The sequence below is a fragment of the Saccostrea cucullata genome, unplaced genomic scaffold (genome assembly GCF_032062105.1).
Source record: "Saccostrea cucullata isolate Sc308-1 unplaced genomic scaffold, CSIRO_AGI_Scuc_v1 ctg12711, whole genome shotgun sequence".
Lineage (NCBI taxonomy): Eukaryota > Metazoa > Mollusca > Bivalvia > Ostreida > Ostreidae > Saccostrea > Saccostrea cuccullata.
The window spans coordinates 849-18478 of NW_026921598.1; the positions used below are offsets into that span (position 1 = coordinate 849).

At 33.5% G+C, this 17630-nt stretch overlaps 1 protein-coding gene and 1 long non-coding RNA gene across 2 annotated transcripts; one reads left to right on the top strand and one right to left on the bottom strand.

The window, feature by feature from the left end:
* Window positions 1-1222: 1222 nt before the first annotated feature.
* LOC134260419 (uncharacterized) lies at window positions 1223-14250 on the top strand. The gene is made up of 5 exons (XM_062742982.1): window positions 1223-1271; window positions 7044-7142; window positions 13081-13140; window positions 13272-13337; window positions 13750-14250. The coding sequence occupies exons 1-5, from the start codon at window positions 1248-1250 to the stop codon at window positions 13810-13812; spliced, it is 312 nt and encodes a 103-aa protein (XP_062598966.1). The 5' UTR covers window positions 1223-1247; the 3' UTR covers window positions 13813-14250.
* On the bottom strand, window positions 9174-9719 carry LOC134260420 (uncharacterized). The gene is made up of 2 exons (XR_009990544.1): window positions 9591-9719; window positions 9174-9427 (listed from the first exon to the last, which is right to left on the bottom strand). It is a non-coding gene; the product is annotated as an uncharacterized LOC134260420 (long non-coding RNA).
* Window positions 14251-17630: the final 3380 nt, after the last annotated feature.

A 17630-nucleotide genomic window follows, 5' to 3' on the forward strand; every position in this document is an offset into this window, starting at 1 on the left:
AGCAACGAGTAGGTCTTCCGTACGATTTTTGATACGATCATAAAACAACTTAAAATGAAAAAAAATTCATATCAATTCCTCTAAATACGTGAGAACACATTTAAGAGTGAAATCTGTAAATTTCAGGCAACTTCCGGTTTTTAAATTTCACTTCCGGTGTGACCGGAAGTACTAAAAATGACCTTTAACTCCTCTCTGAGTGTAAAGGAATCATCCCTGATAATTTCAATGAAAAATGCTCATTTTTTGGACTACTTCCGGTTTGGAAAAAATAACTTCCGGTGGACATAATAATACTCGAGACACTCTATTTGCCTATATAAGAAACATTTAAAAAAGAAAAAAATAAAATTTTGCATATTTTTAAACTACTTCCGGTGGACAACGGACGTGACGGCAACAAAAACTTTATACAAAATTCAAGAGACACTGTCACAATCTATCATCCCTGAAAGTTTCAAGACTCAATCTCAAACCGTTTTTGAGAACACTTCCGGACAAAATGACACTTTAAAAAAAGAAAATTGGCCGTATCTCGCGACCGGAAGTGACAACGGCAAAATAAAAAAAAACGCCCTAAGTTCATATGATTTGCCATCATTGCTGAAAGTTTCATAAAGATCTGTCGAGGCGTTCTCGAGAAATCGCCTGCACAAAATCGGTAAGAAAAAAAATAATAATAATAATAATAGTGGAAAAGAAACAAACGAATCAGTAGAAGGTCTTCCGTTGGAGACGGAAGACCTTAATAATAAGAAACAGAGTAAAAACAATATGTTCCCCAACTTCGTTTGGGGAACATGATAAGAAACAGAGTAAAAACAATATGTTCCCCAACTTCGTTTGGGGAACATAATAAGAAACAGAGTAAAAACAATATGTTCCCCAACTTCGTTTGGGGAACATAAATATAGGAATTCTTTCTCTATTCCATATATAAGAGTTGACATCTAATCTTAAGATAGCATATTCAAAAAATTAAATTATATCTGATGGTGAATTTGTTGACATCCAGCATTCTTCAATCTTAATGATCAAATGAAAAATATCGCCGTGGGCAACATCTAGGAAGAAAATGTTCAAGTACTTTTAGTACTTTGATTGTTTCCGTTTACCTAGTCCCCGGAAGTGGGATTCTTACAGCGCGCACCACGCACATTGTAGTGTTTCTTACAAATTTTGCAATATCATAGGTCCTGTTGTTAAGGTGTGTTCCTTACGGCTTACCCGTTTAATAAGTTGTCAAGATGGTTAAAATTTTAGCAGATAAGGTAAGAAAACAATCTTTCATAAGAAGAGACTATTTCTTTAAATGTTATTTTCTTATGCCAGGTCTTGTTCTACTGTTGCCAAGAGTAAACCGGCGCCTGATATTTCGCCCTAGTGTTGACCAGTGGGTAGCGCGTGACATTTCGAAATATATTTTATTTTTTCGGTAATTAGAATTCAGCACAAATATTTACAATAGAATACTTGGCATATGTTAGCAATGACAGGCATGCGCGAGTTATGGCACTTTCCTATTCTGCTCCATGCTAAATAGGTCATGTTTATAAGTGAATTAACAGCTTAAATTTCTGTGCATACTTTAATTTCTTGATTCAGATTAAAAGTTAAAAGACCATTTTGGATAATACATACATCGATTCCTGACAAAAGTGCGTAAAAAAATGCATAACACGAGATACTCGCACGGTTATATAGATAACAAAGACGTAATGGCGGCCATTATGTGAGAAAACCCTGATGTTATAATTAGGCATTATAATGCTTAAGCACGTGATATTAGACAGTCATATGAATGTTTTACGAAGGCTGAAAGATAGAGATTTCTAAAAACATCTTGGGTACGTAGATCAAGTCCCATAAATAGAAATTTAAAGCGAAAGTAGATGACATATCGTGTTCAACTTCGTTTCTTTCGTTAATTTGCCGTTTTGACAATACTTTGACAGCAATAAACAGAAGGAGAAATCATTTTTCTTTCATTTGGTATATAGTTTCTTAAAATAAATCGTTGCGCATAGGTGCGCAATGAGCTTTAACCAGTTATGCTTGACAAAAACGTCGACATTTTTAACAGGGGCAGATAACTGAAATTCCCGCGCAACATCGGAGATTCTGAGGAGGCATTATTTCTAAGTTGTATATTTGTTGATCAATGTCAATCTCAAGCTGTTATATTCTTACAATGCTAAAAAAAGATAATAAAGTAAATAAAATGCATGATTTTAATGAATCAGATCTATGAACTTTGATTAGTATCACTGCATTCTGCAACTTTAGGATACCATTTGCAGTAATTGGTGTAATGTATGGATAATTATAATTATTATAATAGATCTATATGTTTTCATTTTTTTAAATTCATATATTTCTTTTAAACAATTTTTATAACAGAATATCAAGTGATTGAACAGATTAAGAGGAACTCGAGTTCATACTTGGAATTTCTTTTTCAGGAATTTTTTTTTTATCAGATTTATACACATGTAACAGTATATCGTACAGCTAGATTAGATTTTAAAATTTGAATTGCTCAAAATAAAAACAATGAATGCTAATACTTTTGAAGTGTTGTTTAAATATTAGATTTATATTTTAATCAAATTGTTTCAACAAAAAAGAAATAAAAATATTCTAACAATATTATTTTGCAATATTTAATAATACATTTTTATAACAACATGATATTTAAAGATATAATAATTTAAAATCCATGAGTATGTAAACAAAATCTAAATAATATTCTTTGCTGATGTGTACTTCATTAAAAGTACTCATGTTCTATCTTACTAAGTGCCTGGTTTCCCTATTTGGTATAACATTAAGTATAATTCCGAAGATCCTACAATTTATACTTATAAACTGAAAAATGATCTGGAATCAGGGGCTTGAAAACAAAAGTTTAATAGATTTTGCATTTGATTCTCAGAGTAAAATCAGCAGTAAATGCTGTCATTATTTAAAATTGTTTAAAATGAATATCAATTTACATTTCTTCAAGTGTTATTATTATTTTTTTTTACAACCGAAAAATTGGCAGAAAACACGAAATGCTACTGAATTTCAAATACTTATATCTTTTTTGTACATTGACCAATCTGAATAACCTTTACACCATTGAAATCCTTGTAAACTGACCTTTCTTTTGATGTAAAATAAGTGTGGTTTCAAAATTATTTTAAAAATTGCCTGTTATTGCTACATATGTATTAATTCCTGCTGTGAATACAGACATATTTTTACTGTTATATTGTGGAGTTATTAACTAAGAAATTACACGTCTAATACACACAGTCAAGTAGTTCAATCGGCATGCAGTACTACAGGCAGTAGAGCATAAAAAGTTTTTTTTAGAAAAATAATTGACGATTGAAAATGAATTTTGAAGTGAAAAAAAAAAGACTTTGCAAAGAGCCTGAAAATCTAAAATAACGAGAGAGAATATTAAAGTTAACTGTGCATACTATGCAAGAAATGAAAAAAAAAATTGATAAACAAATTTATCAATAAGAAATTTATACAATGAAATTGCACATGTCACAAATGACAATATAAAAAGCAGGGGTTAGAGCCAGATCTAGAGGAATCTCAGATCAGGATGACTACAGAGTTATATATACTTCCATAATTCAAAAAAGGAACCATCAGCCTTCTAAATGAATGCAAATGTTTTGTGAAGTGTATTTTGATTGGCTAATGTCTGATTTTTTGAGCCAGATAACTGATTATTGATTTAAATGTATTCATGATCTGATTTGGAAGGCTTTTGATTGTAATATTATATCATAATCAATAGTCAGAGCGACTCTAAAACACAACTGTTTAACTGTTTATATTTTTTGCAACAATAGACATTATACATATATCACATGGCTTCGAGGGTGACATATTTGGCAGAATATTTGCCCCGAGTTGACAGGAAAGCCCTGGAGTGATATGTCACCCAATGCCGAAGGCAGAGGGTGACATAACACTCCTGACCAGGGCTTTCCTGTTACCGAGGGGCATATATTCTGGTATAGTCGCCTGAGAAGCCATGTGGTATAATATATGTTAAATGACATTTTTTAAAATTTAAAAACAAAATTTAGAATTACACAAATAATCCAAAAATGCTTTCTAGACATTAAAAACAATGCTCTGTTGTTTACTTTTGCTTAGCAGCCTACGTCATAAAATCTTGAACCCGAGCTAAAATGTGCAACTAAAAACATGTGAACGTGATTGAGAGGGTGACATAACTGCTTCCGTTGGGGGGACATAATTGTTTCCGGCGTATGACAAAACTGTTTCCGGTGTGACTCAGCATTTTTCAGGGTTTATAGTGATACCTATTATATTTGTGACATAATAGGAAAACTTATCCAAAAATGTTATATAAAGATTTAACAAATTGCATTAATTACATAAGAATGGAAATAACTATCTTCTCAATTGTTATTTGCAACCATTAATGCTGATTTAATGGTCCTAGATTTCTATATATTACCAGCTCAGCTGAATATATCGTGGGCACTATAACTAAGCATGTTTTTGTGTAATTAAACTGCTATCTCTGTTTGTTTGTACTACAGCTGAACTTTAGTATCTCCAATACCATGGATATGTCCACGTGTTTTGAATTGAAGTTAACCCCTTATTCTTTATGTGCATTACCATGGATGTCTTCAATCCTTGGATATTTCGGAAGATTTTCTCTGTCCTATTGAGTTCGAGATAACAAGGTTTCACTGTATTATTTTTTTTTCATGCATATCAGTGAGCTGCAGATCTATTGCTGAAAAATTAATTTATTGTATGCAGGATTATTTTCGCCCCCATGTTATTTTCGCTCTTTCACGCTTGAAAACAATTTTGTCCCGTTTTATTAGGTCACCTGAGTAAACTCAGGTGACCTATTGCTATCCGTTTTTGTCTGTCGTCGTTCGTCGTAAACTTTTGAACATTTTTAACTTCTTCTCTGGAACTACTGAACCAATTTCAACCAAATTTGGTATACAGCATCTATGGGTGAAGGGGAACAAAAATTGTGAATTTCATGGTCCCTGCCCCCCTGGGGCCTGAGGGGTGGGGCCAAAACCACTAAAATTAATGCAATCTTTAAAAATCTTCTTCTTTACTCCTGGACATCAAGAAGTCAAACTGTTGATAAAATTCATGGCCCCTGGGTCAGGGGTTCTGGTGTTAGGGCGGGGCTATATAGATCATATAGTAAAAGTGCATTGATTCTTTGAAAATCTTATCTGCTCCTGGATTATTAATACACTAACTAAGAACATAGTTATGACGATCAAGAGTTCCTCTTCAAAAATTGTGAATTTCATGGCCCCTGGGTCAGGGGCTCTGGTGTTAGGGCGGGGCTATATAGATCATATAGTAGAAGTGCATTGATTCTTCTCTGCTCCTGGGTATTAAATTAACTAACTAAGAACATAGTTATGATGACCAAGATTCCTCTTCAAAAATTGTGAATTTCATGGCCCCTGGGTCAGGGGCTCTGGTGTTAGGGCGGGGCTATATAGATCATATATTAAAAGTGCATTGATTCTTTGAAAATCTTCTTATTTGCTCCTGGATATTTATTAATAATTAACTAACTAAGGACATAGTTATGATGATCAAGAGTTCCTCTTCTAAAATTGTGAATTTCATGGCCCCTGGGTCAGGGGTTCTGGTGTTAGGGTGGGGCTATATACATTGTAGATCATATAGTAAAAGTGCATTATTTCTTTGAAAATCTTCTTATCTGCTCCTGGATATTTAATTAACTAACTAAGGACATAGTTATGATGACCAAGAGTGCTTCTTCAAAAATTGTGAATTTCATGGCCCCTTGGGCAGGGGCTCTGGTGTTAGGGTGTGGCTCTATTGATTGTATAGTAAAAAAACATTATTTCTTTGAAAATCTTCTTCTCTCCTCCTGGGTATTAAAGAAACCAACTAAGTACATAGTTATGATTAACAGGAGTGCATCCTCCAAAATTGTGAATTTTATGGCCCCAGGGTCAGGGGTTCTGGTGTTAGGGCGGGGCTCCATTGATGATATAGTGAAAATGCATTAATTCTTCAAAAATCTTCTTCTCTGCTATGCACAGTTCTATACATGTACATAGTTATGAGGAGGAAGGATGCCTCTTCCAAAACTGTGAATTTCATGGCCCCTGGGTCAGGGGTTCTGGTGTTAGGGTGGGGCTCTACCGGTAATCATTATATATAGTAAAAATGCATGAATTCTTTGAAAATCTTTTCCATTGCTCCTAGGTATTATGCCAATGATCTTAGTACATATATTTATGATGAAGAAAGGTGCATCTAGCATGATTGATTTCATGTTCTCTGGGTCAGGAGTATCGGGAGGGGGTGGGGGGGTGGAGGGGTAACAGTACATAATCTGAAGAGCTTTGAAATCTGCTCTGTGGTATTAATCAACCATTTATGATGAAATAAAATTTATGATAAAATTTCCAAAATTTTTAAATATGTGGCCCCAGGGTCAGTGGTTCCTCGGGATGGGGTGCACGACTGGTTATAAAGTGAAAATGCATTTTCTCTTTCTTACTCTGATCTAACTCTGGGTAGTAACTAGAGTAAGCATTCTAAGTGTATAATTATGATAAGCAATGGTGCCTCTTTCAGAATTGTGAATTTCATGGCATCTGGTTTAAAACACGAACCAAAGTCAATTTTTGGAAAGTTGTTTCATGATACTCAGGTGACCTATAAGACCCTTGGGCCTCTTGTTAAATTTGCCTATAGTCACAGTTTTGTTTAAGAAATTATACTCTATTCTTTGAAACTGTCCTGTTTTAAATTCACCCAAAGGAGGATGGGGGAAAGGGGCCAAAATAAAATAGGGACCAGAATTTTCCTGTATACAGTATTTAATCTATATAATATTACAGTCTATGATTTAAAAGGATTTTACAATATATTTAACGTATTCCATTTTATGGCATATGACCTACATGTAGTATATGCCATATGTTTTACCCATCTGCAGACTTTCATGAAATATTTTCACATTTGCCCTTCCACAGGCACAGTTTGACGCTGTCATTGCCGAGGGCAAACTCACCGTGGTTGATTTCTATGCCACGTGGTGTGGACCATGCAGAATGATTGCTCCTAAAATAGAGGTAGGTACTATATAAATGGTGCCTGTTTTGGAGGGTAACAGTTGAAATTGACACCCCAAGGAAACCATTGTCAACCAACGCGTCAGCGGAGGTTGACAATGGTTTTCCGAGGGGTGTCAATTTCAACTGTTACCCTCCAAAAACAGGCACCATTTATTTTATTATACTGAATGTCTTCTTGATTTAGGATGTCAGAAAAAAAATCGTCGATTGTCTTTACGTTCATGTTTAGAAAGCTTTCAAACTCCACACTACTTCGAAAAAGATTTACTGACTTCTTTATTGTTTATCTGATACTGTAAGAGTCCTTTCATCTAAAGTTTCGTTATTTCTGCACTCGCAAGCATGTTTCGTCTGTCGTTTGTTGTTTTCAAGTAAGCTACATCGGACGCAAGCTTTTATTGACGTCAAGTTTATTCCGGCTTTCAAACGCACAACTGATGTTTTGAGAATTCTACGGTGAACCGTACGCGCATAATTTCCACGCATGTGACATTACCGTTGTGTTACCCGTTGTCACGTGTGTCGCTAAGGCTGAGGGTAATAGAACGGATTGTTAACTGCGTCTAAACCAATCAGATTTTAGTATTTAACATGAAAGTATAATGAAAATCAATGTTTACTTCTGAAAGCCTAAGATAGAGGTAGGTACAAATCAATGTCTACTTCTGAAAGCCTTAAATAACGATAGGTACAAATCAATTTTTACTTCGGAAGGCTTAACTCAAGAGAATACTGGTGTTTGTCTAATAAATGAGTCTTTGTTAAATAATAAATCAAGCACATATGTGCTTGAATAAGTAATTAACGTAGTATTTGATGGTATTGCAATTGTGTTTCACATTAAAGGAGCTGCGTATCTTTAGGTCACTGATCTGGAAAAAAATAATGGTAAGGTCATGCTACAAGAAATCTATGATGCATACCAGAAAGGAAAATATAACTGGTCTAAAAATTTGTAAATGTTTGACATTACTGACAAGAGAGCTAGAATTTTAAAAAATGAAATTTAATTCACAAGGTAGAAACACAGCTCATGATTAGAGCAAGTTATATGATAGCTAGCTATTTTCAAACCATTACCGATAATAATATCAAAAACCTGTTGCATTTAGAATTAAGCACAGATTGTATTGAACATAATATATTGATCTTCGTATTGATGTTAATACAAGTACTTTGCACAAATTATACTTAATTGTTTTTTTTTCACATTTTTAGCTCACAAGTGAGCTTTTCTGATCAAAATTTGTCCGTTGTCTGTCGTCGTTGTTGTCGTTGTTGTCGTCGTAAACTTTTCACATTTTCATTTTCTTCTCAAGAACCACCGGGCCAATTTCAACCAAACTTGGCACAAAGTATCCTTGGGTGAAGGGGATTCAAATTTGTTCAAATGAAGGGCCACGCCCTTTTCCAAGGGGAGATAATTATGAATTAGAGAAAAATTAATGACATTTTTAAAAAATCTTCTTCTCAAGAACCACTGGGCCAGGAAAGATGAAACTGATGTGGAATCATCCTCAGGTAGTGTAGATTCAAGTTTGTTCATATCATGACCCCCGGGGGTAGGGTGGGGCCAAAATGGCCGTTCAAAGTTTTACATAGGAATATATAGGGAAAATCTTTAAAAATCTTCTTCTCAAGAACCACTGGGCCAGGAAAGATGAAACTGATGTGGAATCATCCTCAGGTAGTGTAGATTCAAGTTTGTTCAAATCATGACCCCCGGGGGTAGGGTGGGGCCAAAACGGTCGATCAAAGTTTTACATAGGAATATATAGGGAAAATCTTTAAAAATCTTCTTCTCAAGAACCTTTGGGTCAGGAAAGATGAAACTCATGTGGAATCATCCTCAGGTAGTGTAGATTCAAATTTGTTCAAATCATGACCCCTGGGGGTAGGGTGGGGCCAAAATGGCCAATCAAAGTTTTACATAGGAATATATAGGGAAAATCTTTAAAAATCTTCTTCTCAGGAACCTTTGGGTCAGGAAAAAGAAACTGATATGGAATCATCCTCAGATAGTGTAGATTCAAGTTTGTTCAAATCATGACCCCCGGGGGTAGGGTGGGGCCAAAATGGCCGATCAAAGTTTTACATAGGAATATATAGGGAAAATCTTTAAAAATCTTCTTCTCAAGAACCACTGGGCCAGGAAAGATGAAACGCATGTGGAATCATCCTCAGGTAGTGTAGATTCAAGTTTGTTCAAATCATGACCCCCGGGGGTTGGGTGGGGCCAAAATGGCCGATCTAGGTTTTACAAAGGAATATATAGGAAAAATCTTTAAAAATCTTCTTCTCAACAATGACAAAGCCATAATTCATCATATTTATATGGAAGCATGCTCAGGTAGTGTAGATTCAAGTTTGTTCAAATCATGACCCCCGGGGGTAGGGTGGGGCCAAAACGGCCGATGAAAGTTTTACATAGGATCATAGGGAAACCTTTTAAAATCTTCTTTTCAAGTACTTCAAAGCCAGGCTTCGTTATATTTATTGGGAATCATCCTCAGGTAGTGTAGATTCAAGTTTGTTCAAATCATGACCCCCTAGGGGGGGGTTGTAAAATTCAAGCCACCCCCCCCCCCCCCACACCCAGTTTACTTTTATTTCTGATCTGATCTGTGTTTTTTCCTAGCCAATTGCTCAGGTGAGCGATGTGGCCCCTGGGCCTCTTGTTTCTTTATCTTATTAGAGAGTACATGTAACACAAAGTTTTGCTGGAAAAAAATGACTTTAATACACATATTACAGATTTCTAATATTTTGGAATTCCCTAGTGATTTAGAAATGAGCCCCTGGTTGAAAATTTTTGAGGGGAGATTCCGTGAAAATTAACATTTAGAATAACTGTCCAGGAAGGCAGTGTGGCCTTGCTGCTTTCATCTCTCAGTCTGTTACTCAGTACCGTATATGATTTTGCTTAGAACTTTCTGTGATGTTAGCTTTTATGAGAGTTGAGTTACTTAACGTAGGTCGCGGGTTTACAGGGCTTTTGAAAGTGTTCAAAAACATACCATGAAAATTACCTATATGATTTCTCTACCTTTGATTTCCATCCTCTGAAAATTTCATAAAATTCGTCTGCACCGTTTTAGTGTAATTGAATTCCAAAGATGTCATTGTTGTAGTTACATTTTCAACGGTATTCTATTGAATTGTATAGGAAAAACGTCGTTTTTGGCTTGTTTTCAGGCAAGGTTTTGATTTAAAAAATATCAATAACTTTTAAATCGTGCAGACGAATTTGTTTATCCTTTGGTATTTAAAAGTAGAATTGATTTGATATAAATCTATGTAAAAAAAATAATATGTCTTCGGGTTCATTTTTTCGTAATCAAATTGTAAATAATTGCTTTTATATTGAAAAATGTTGCATTTTTAAGAACGTCATAAAATATCGCGACGTCACGCTTGACGTCGTGAATATCGACCCGGTATACAGAGCACAAAAAAAATTATACGGAATTTAAGAAAAAGGAAATTGATGTATATCTGCTTTCAAATGACCAGTATCATATTAATAATTCAATAAAATAACTATTAGACATTTTTCCCTTTCAGCTTATTATGTCTAATTTTAGTGAAAATTCACGTAAACGACGTAAACCAACAATCAATCCTTTAGTTCCTTTTTTTTTAAATTTTCTTTATGTGGTTATTTCTTACCGTTTCTTTTTATTCATGCGCGGATTCTCGCCGAAATTTGGAAAATAAAAGTGACCTTGTATTCCCCCCTGGAAAAGGCAGACTCTCCATCTCTATTGAAATCGCAGATCTGTGATCTAAGTTTGTTTGAAAAGTCATAGGTATGAAGATAATTTAGAAGTCAAGGACTACTAACATCCCCAACCCTCAACACCGAAATATGTTTTTTACGCTTTGTATATATCTTTTTTCTTAAGAAAATTCAGCAAGGGTATCAAATCAACTTCTGATGAATCAATTTCCGTCAAATACCCCCCCCCCCCCCCCCCCCCCCCCCCCCGAGTATGAGTATTAATGCATTCAGTGTTTATATGGAAAATGTTTTTGTTTACAAAGAGGCAGCAAATAGGCTTAACTAAAATAAATCTTAATTTGATTTTATTTTATGATTAATATACGTATAACGATAGAAAAAATGCACACTTAAAAGGAATTTAGAGGGGTAAATGGGACGATAATTTAAACATTAGTTTTATTAGGCACAATCAACAGGCAGATTTTATTTTGTTCTTAGACTATCATTGTATACATATAACATTAATTCTACTGAATGAACATGGAAAGCAACGCAGCGAATAAAATATCTACATGTAACTAGCAACAACGCGTGCCGTTACTTACACAGGCAATTGGAGTATCGACCCCCCCCCCCCCCATTTCTGTTTTTCTGGGGGTTTCCCTATTTTGGATTTTTGATACGTATTGCATGTTATTAATAATGTTACCCTTTTATCTCTTTATGCTGTTTTTAAATACGTTTTTCGTTTTCGACTGATACATAAAAAGAGACGGCTTGCAATTTGTTTTTATTCTCGACGTCTGCCTCACAATCTTCACTTGCATAATCACTATCTATAAAGCGTAGAGAATCATGGAATATGCAGACATTGATAAATTTGAAAAACACTCTTTTTCCTTTTCAGATTTCCATTTATATAATTCTTTATGTACCTCCGATTAGTAAATATTTCGATTAAATCAACGGTCACATATAGGGTGGAGTTAAAATTTAAAAAATGGAAAAAGTTTACTCATCCCTGGCGTTAGGAAGTAAAAAAAGGAAAAGAGGGAGGGGGTCATATCCTACGTGCCTGTGGTTATTTATAAGAGGTCAATGCCACTCAAAAAATGTATATATAATATATATAATTTAGTTTATGTTTCATTCAGATTACCCCGGAGGTGCCTTAGCAGTTTTTAATTTGTGATCAACCTTTATATAGATTTGTCTGAGATTAGCACATACCGTTTCATAATTGAGTTCGACTTTCAAAGTTTTGACGCTGTTTACGGAGAGAAATGAAAACAAAGACATGCATGCCATATATTGTTGTGTAGATAAATTATCGTAGAAGACAATGCTAATAAACAGTTTGTTTAGTGCATTTCAACTGAAAGTGTACAATAAAATGAGTGCGTTTCTGAGGAGGGGGTATCGAGTGTAATTCGGAGTTAGATAACCTGTTTTAAAATTATACTCATTTAATACATGTACCAGTATTTAATATTTATAAATCATACATGATACAAGGTTTAAAATTTATTTCCGAAACAAGTACATGTGCTCTCAGAATAGACCCGAGAAGATGCGATTGATGATACGTAATGAAACGCTTCCAACACTTTCAGTGATGGTCACTCGAATCAAAATAAGCCTTCATTATTTTTATAACTTCAGCATGTTCTATGAATATGTTACACTAAACTATCAATTTCAACAAAAGTTACAGCTAGATAATGTACTGAAATTTTCCCTTTCTCGCCGTGACGTCATAATCAGATGTGCACAAGAAAGTCGCCCAAATCATATAAATTGCGTACCCAGTTTTAATGACGTCAGCAAACCCGCGACCTACGTTAAAGAAAAAAAAACCCAATAATCTATTTTATTTTGTAATGTAGAAAGCTTGCATTAAGTCATGCCAAAAATATTGTTTATAATTGCCTCATATTTTATCAAAAGAACTCTCTCCTGATAAAATTCAATGGACCAAAAATGAGATTTTCATTTAAAGTAATCAATTCTTGGCCTTCCAAAAAATGTACCGGTATCTATTGTGAGAGAAAATTAGTTGAAAATACAGGCCTGTTCTATTGGTTTACATGCTTGTCAATAAACTTGTTTCAGTGTTTATAAATGATACTATATGTGATAATATTTTTGTGTTGGAGTAAAATAAAGTCCTCCTACTTTGTCTATAAATCTGTGTTTTTTGTTTTATTACAGGAAATGGAAGCTGCCAATCCCGACGTGAATTTCGTCAAGGTTGATGTTGATGAAAATTCTGTAAGTCTCTGATTTAAATGAAAGATGGAAGATTCACATACCAAATTTGTGTAATTTTTTAATGAAATTATCTCTTGATCTAGAAATTTTATAATGAAATTATAATGATGATGGTTATGTTTTTGTGGTAGGATACTGCTGAAGCCTGTGGAATCTCAGCCATGCCAACATTTCACTTCTACAAGAATGGGGAAAAGGTTGGTAGAGAGCTGTTGATAGTTATATACTGTAGATTCCTTATTTTTCGTGGGTACTTGTCGTGAAATGGCTCTTTAACATCAAATAGTGAGAATATGAATTCACAAAAAGGCAGTTGATCAAGAGAATAAACATGGGTTTCAGCAACATTAAAACAAAAGCAAGTTATACTATTTCGAGAGTGATGCTTCCCGCAAAATTACGCGGTAATAAATTCCTCTAATTAGGAATTTAGAGTATCGTATTCTTAGATATTCATATGAAAAAAGTTTCTTTGCCTAGAGAAGAAAAATGCATGATTTGATGCATAATTGTAATTATGAAATGTTCTTTTAAAATTAATTTTAAAGCTGTTTCCTTTAATGTCTTTATATTAAATTAATATATTTTTTTTGTATCTTTTTTTTTTAGCTGGATGAAGTAGTTGGAGCAGATGAGGGAAAAATCCAAGAATTAGTAGCAAAGCTTAAATAAATTTGAGAAATCATGTTAGTTAAAAAAATTTCTTTATGATGTATAATTGTTGTAATAGATATTTATCTACCTTTTCTGTAAATTCGGAGTTTGACTGTGATGAATACCAGAAATTTTGCCATGTGAAGGGCATTTTATTTCCATTGTTTAGTGTTTATAATTAGGTAGGATACATTTGAATTTATTTTTAGTTTCGATTTGAATAACATTATGCAGTTGTTTCATACTATGGAAAATTTTACTAGCTAGGAGTATACATTAAATACAAAGTACTTTGAAGACATCAAAAAAGGGTATTTTAGAAAAAAAGTAATTTATACATTGTATACATGATAGCATTCTTATCAAGGTATTGATAATCATGAATTTCTATTTTACAGTATTGCACATTGTGGCCTTTTTTTTGCACCATTATGCAATAAAATCTTTACAATCAAAGTTTTGTCATATATTTTAATATTTGCTACCTACGGAAATACTTGCAGTGTGGTTACACACCCATTCTCAATATAAGGGCACAAATGCCTCTCTGATTTTTTAAAAATGAAGTTCAAGATAACAATTTTTCTATCAATTACCTTTGAAAGAAAGTATCTGAAGATTTTGTTTCCAGATTTTTTTTTCATCAAATTTTAATACATGGAATAATGACAAGACGGTAAAGTACAGGGTGATTTTATTCAGAAATGTAGCTTGAAATGTACGTTACTCTTTCTTCAATGTCCAAAAAGATATGTTAAAAAAATGTAGTCATTAAAATCACAATTGGAATATCTCATCTTAACACCAGCACATCCTACCAACTCTGTCAGCAACATATTTTCTCGGCATACGAACGTGCGTTTGATTTTTCCTTTCAAAAAACAAAGTTTACTTTTTGATCCAGATATATAAAAACATTTTTTATAACATATGCTTTAAATTCTTCTCTCTGTTTTGTTTAGAGAGAACAGTTTGGAATCTTGTCATTTTCTATAGATACTGGAACTTAACATGTACATGTAGTAAAATTCTATTTTTTTAGTTACTGTCTTTTTTAACATATATCCATGCCGATTTAGAAAACTACGTAAATTTAACGTACATTTCAAGATAATATCATATTTCTGTTTAATAAAAAGCTTAAAATTCATCTAAAAATCAATTGTTTTGTTTCAGTTTATTCCAAAAAAGATTCTCTATGTCATCACATTGTGTTGTATGTCACAATCACCACTATAAAGACACAATTGCCTCAGAATATGAGTAGGTAACGTAAATTTCAAGCTTGTAATAATATGTAAATTAGTAATAAGAAAATATTGAAAAAAAGCAATTATTGGCATAAAAATCATTTCAATGAAGCGTTTTAACGCAGTAATATAAGAATTCATAATGTAACAAACGAGGTTATTTGTCATCAACTACATGAATGTCACGTCACTTCGGTAACGTTCATTTCACATATTATCGGGGAGTTCCCTACACCTTAGTTCATTACCATTCTTTTGTGCTGTTTCGCTGAAATTGACACCGGTCGTAGCCTAGTTACTTCAGGGTACAGACAAAAAAAAAAATAAGAGTCAGACATATTTTGCTATGATCCAACAAATGCTCGTGTTTGGCCATTGAAACTTAACATAAATCTATTCCGAATATATCCATCGACAGTCTTGTTAACAATTTCATTTAGTATGTTGCAACATCGTTTGTCAAAACACAAACATACGTGCTTTTCAGCAGATCTGGAAAAATATAACCCAAAATGCAATGATTCAAACAAAACTGAGTATTGTGTGCCTTTCAGTATTTGAAATGTACGTGACCGTCTTGTGTTCTGGGTTTATTTGTTTTGTTTCTTTTTCTTTCTTTCTTTTTTTGTTTTTTTTTACCAATTATAAGCCTATGCATACCTTGTTTTAAATTGAATTAATATTGACGAAAAGTCGCATATTAAAAGTAAACAAACTGCAAAAAGGTTGCCAAAGATGAATCTAAGACACTTAGAAATAAATTTTCTAGCATGTGGTAACAGTCTACCACATTTACGAGGATTGGGGGTGCATTTAGATGGATTTATGTGGTCAGTTGTCAAATGGATTGTAACGATAATTTTGTTTCGCTCGTGTAAACGCAATTCATTGACTGTATTAAAAAAAAATGTCAGTTAGAAATACGCAAAATGTACGTTACCATACGTAACGTACATTTCAAATATAAAAATCAATTCTCTTCCACAAGCGTACGTACGTTAGACAGGCAATATATTGATACAATTTGAACTTGCATATCATAAGAAATGCATCATACAGGTTTCGTATTCAGAAATATATACCAGGTATCAAAATTATATTACATATAATTGACCTTAATATTTTTTTCCTCCGCAGAAACGTTTCTTTTCATTAATTTTGGGATTTAGCCGACCTGCAACCTTTGAAACTTTTCTTTGTGTACCCATTCGAGTGTGTGAAAGTATGAGAATACATGAAAATTCGTGCGAGATTCACTTAATTCGAATTTCATGGTAACGTACATTTCAGTCACGTACATTTCGAATGATCACTTTTCATGTAAAAAATAATTTTTAATTGTGTTAAGCAAAACTTCTTTGCCAGTTTACAGGATACAAGGGGTTGCTTATTCAGAGTCGTCTCATATTTTCTACTTAATGTATATTCTTAGTGGAAGAATATAGGTAACGTACATTTCTTTCTTATCTCTACGATTGAAAATGTCTTTCATTCCGTAAACATATTTATAAAAGTTGCTCAAATTGTTCAATTTCATGTTACATTATCTAAGTAGGAGTAATTAATCCTTTGAAATTTCAAATTTAGCCCATCAATAAATAAAGGAGAACAAAACTATCAGGTGTATAATCTTTGTGTTTGCTTGTAATGTGGTTGAAATAGAATTAAGCGACAGGGACATTGCACAATAAAAATTATTTATTATCACAAAGAAAATGTATTTATTGTTATGAAAAGAAATATATATGATACAAGGTTTAACTTATCAGAAAATTTTTACTTGAGAATCAAAACTATATATTACACAGAGGGGATTCAGCATAATATTTGCCTCGGCGACAGTAACGTACATTTCAACTAGGCTACTATATTTGAATTTGGAACTCCTTAAATACCCTTTCAGATCGATAATTATATGAATTATTATTCATTGTTATATGACTATTTATAATGTTGATTTAAAAATTACATCAGTGGTATTTCTTCTAAATGAAAATGAGGTGACATTATTTGAGCCCTTATATTGAGAATGGGTGTACAGGCAAACTCACCAGAGTTAAACGTTGAAAGTTTGTCTGTCTGCTGTTAACTTCTAACCTCCACATTTTAGCCTCCTATTAAGTACTGTCTGGGTGAGTCTCTTTGGCTTAACAGTACTTTTAAAGGTGTTCTAAAGGAAAGGTGAAGGCACATGGTCAAGATCAATTTACTATATATACAATGATTAACAAAAGGTCCAAGGGCCTGGACAGTCACCTGAGTATAATTTAACTCTGTAAATGTTTCTATGAATTGTGAATATTTCCCGTTGTTAAAAGTTTTGTTATTGTATCCTGTATAAATTTAGTATATTTAAAAAGTATTACATTTCCAGTGTTTCAAAAATGCAGTTGAATGTTCATACACAGATTTGGCAGAAAAAAAAATCCACCTGTGTGCAAATTTAATGGGTCGGTCGGCTTAGACGAAACAAGCATAATTCCTGTAGGTCTTATAGGGAAGAAGCCATCTGAATCGGTAAACAAACCATGCACTTAGTTTAACTGTAAAATACCCAGAAGTAGAGGTTTTCAAAGAATCAATTGC

Coding starts and splice junctions, on each gene's coding strand:
- LOC134260419 (XM_062742982.1), top strand. CDS start 1,248: ATGGTTAAAATTTTAGCAGATAAG. Junction 1,272..7,043: donor TTAAAATTTTAGCAGATAAG/GTAAGAAAACAA, acceptor GCCCTTCCACAG/GCACAGTTTGACGCTGTCAT. Junction 13,338..13,749: donor TCTACAAGAATGGGGAAAAG/GTTGGTAGAGAG, acceptor TTTTTTTTTTAG/CTGGATGAAGTAGTTGGAGC.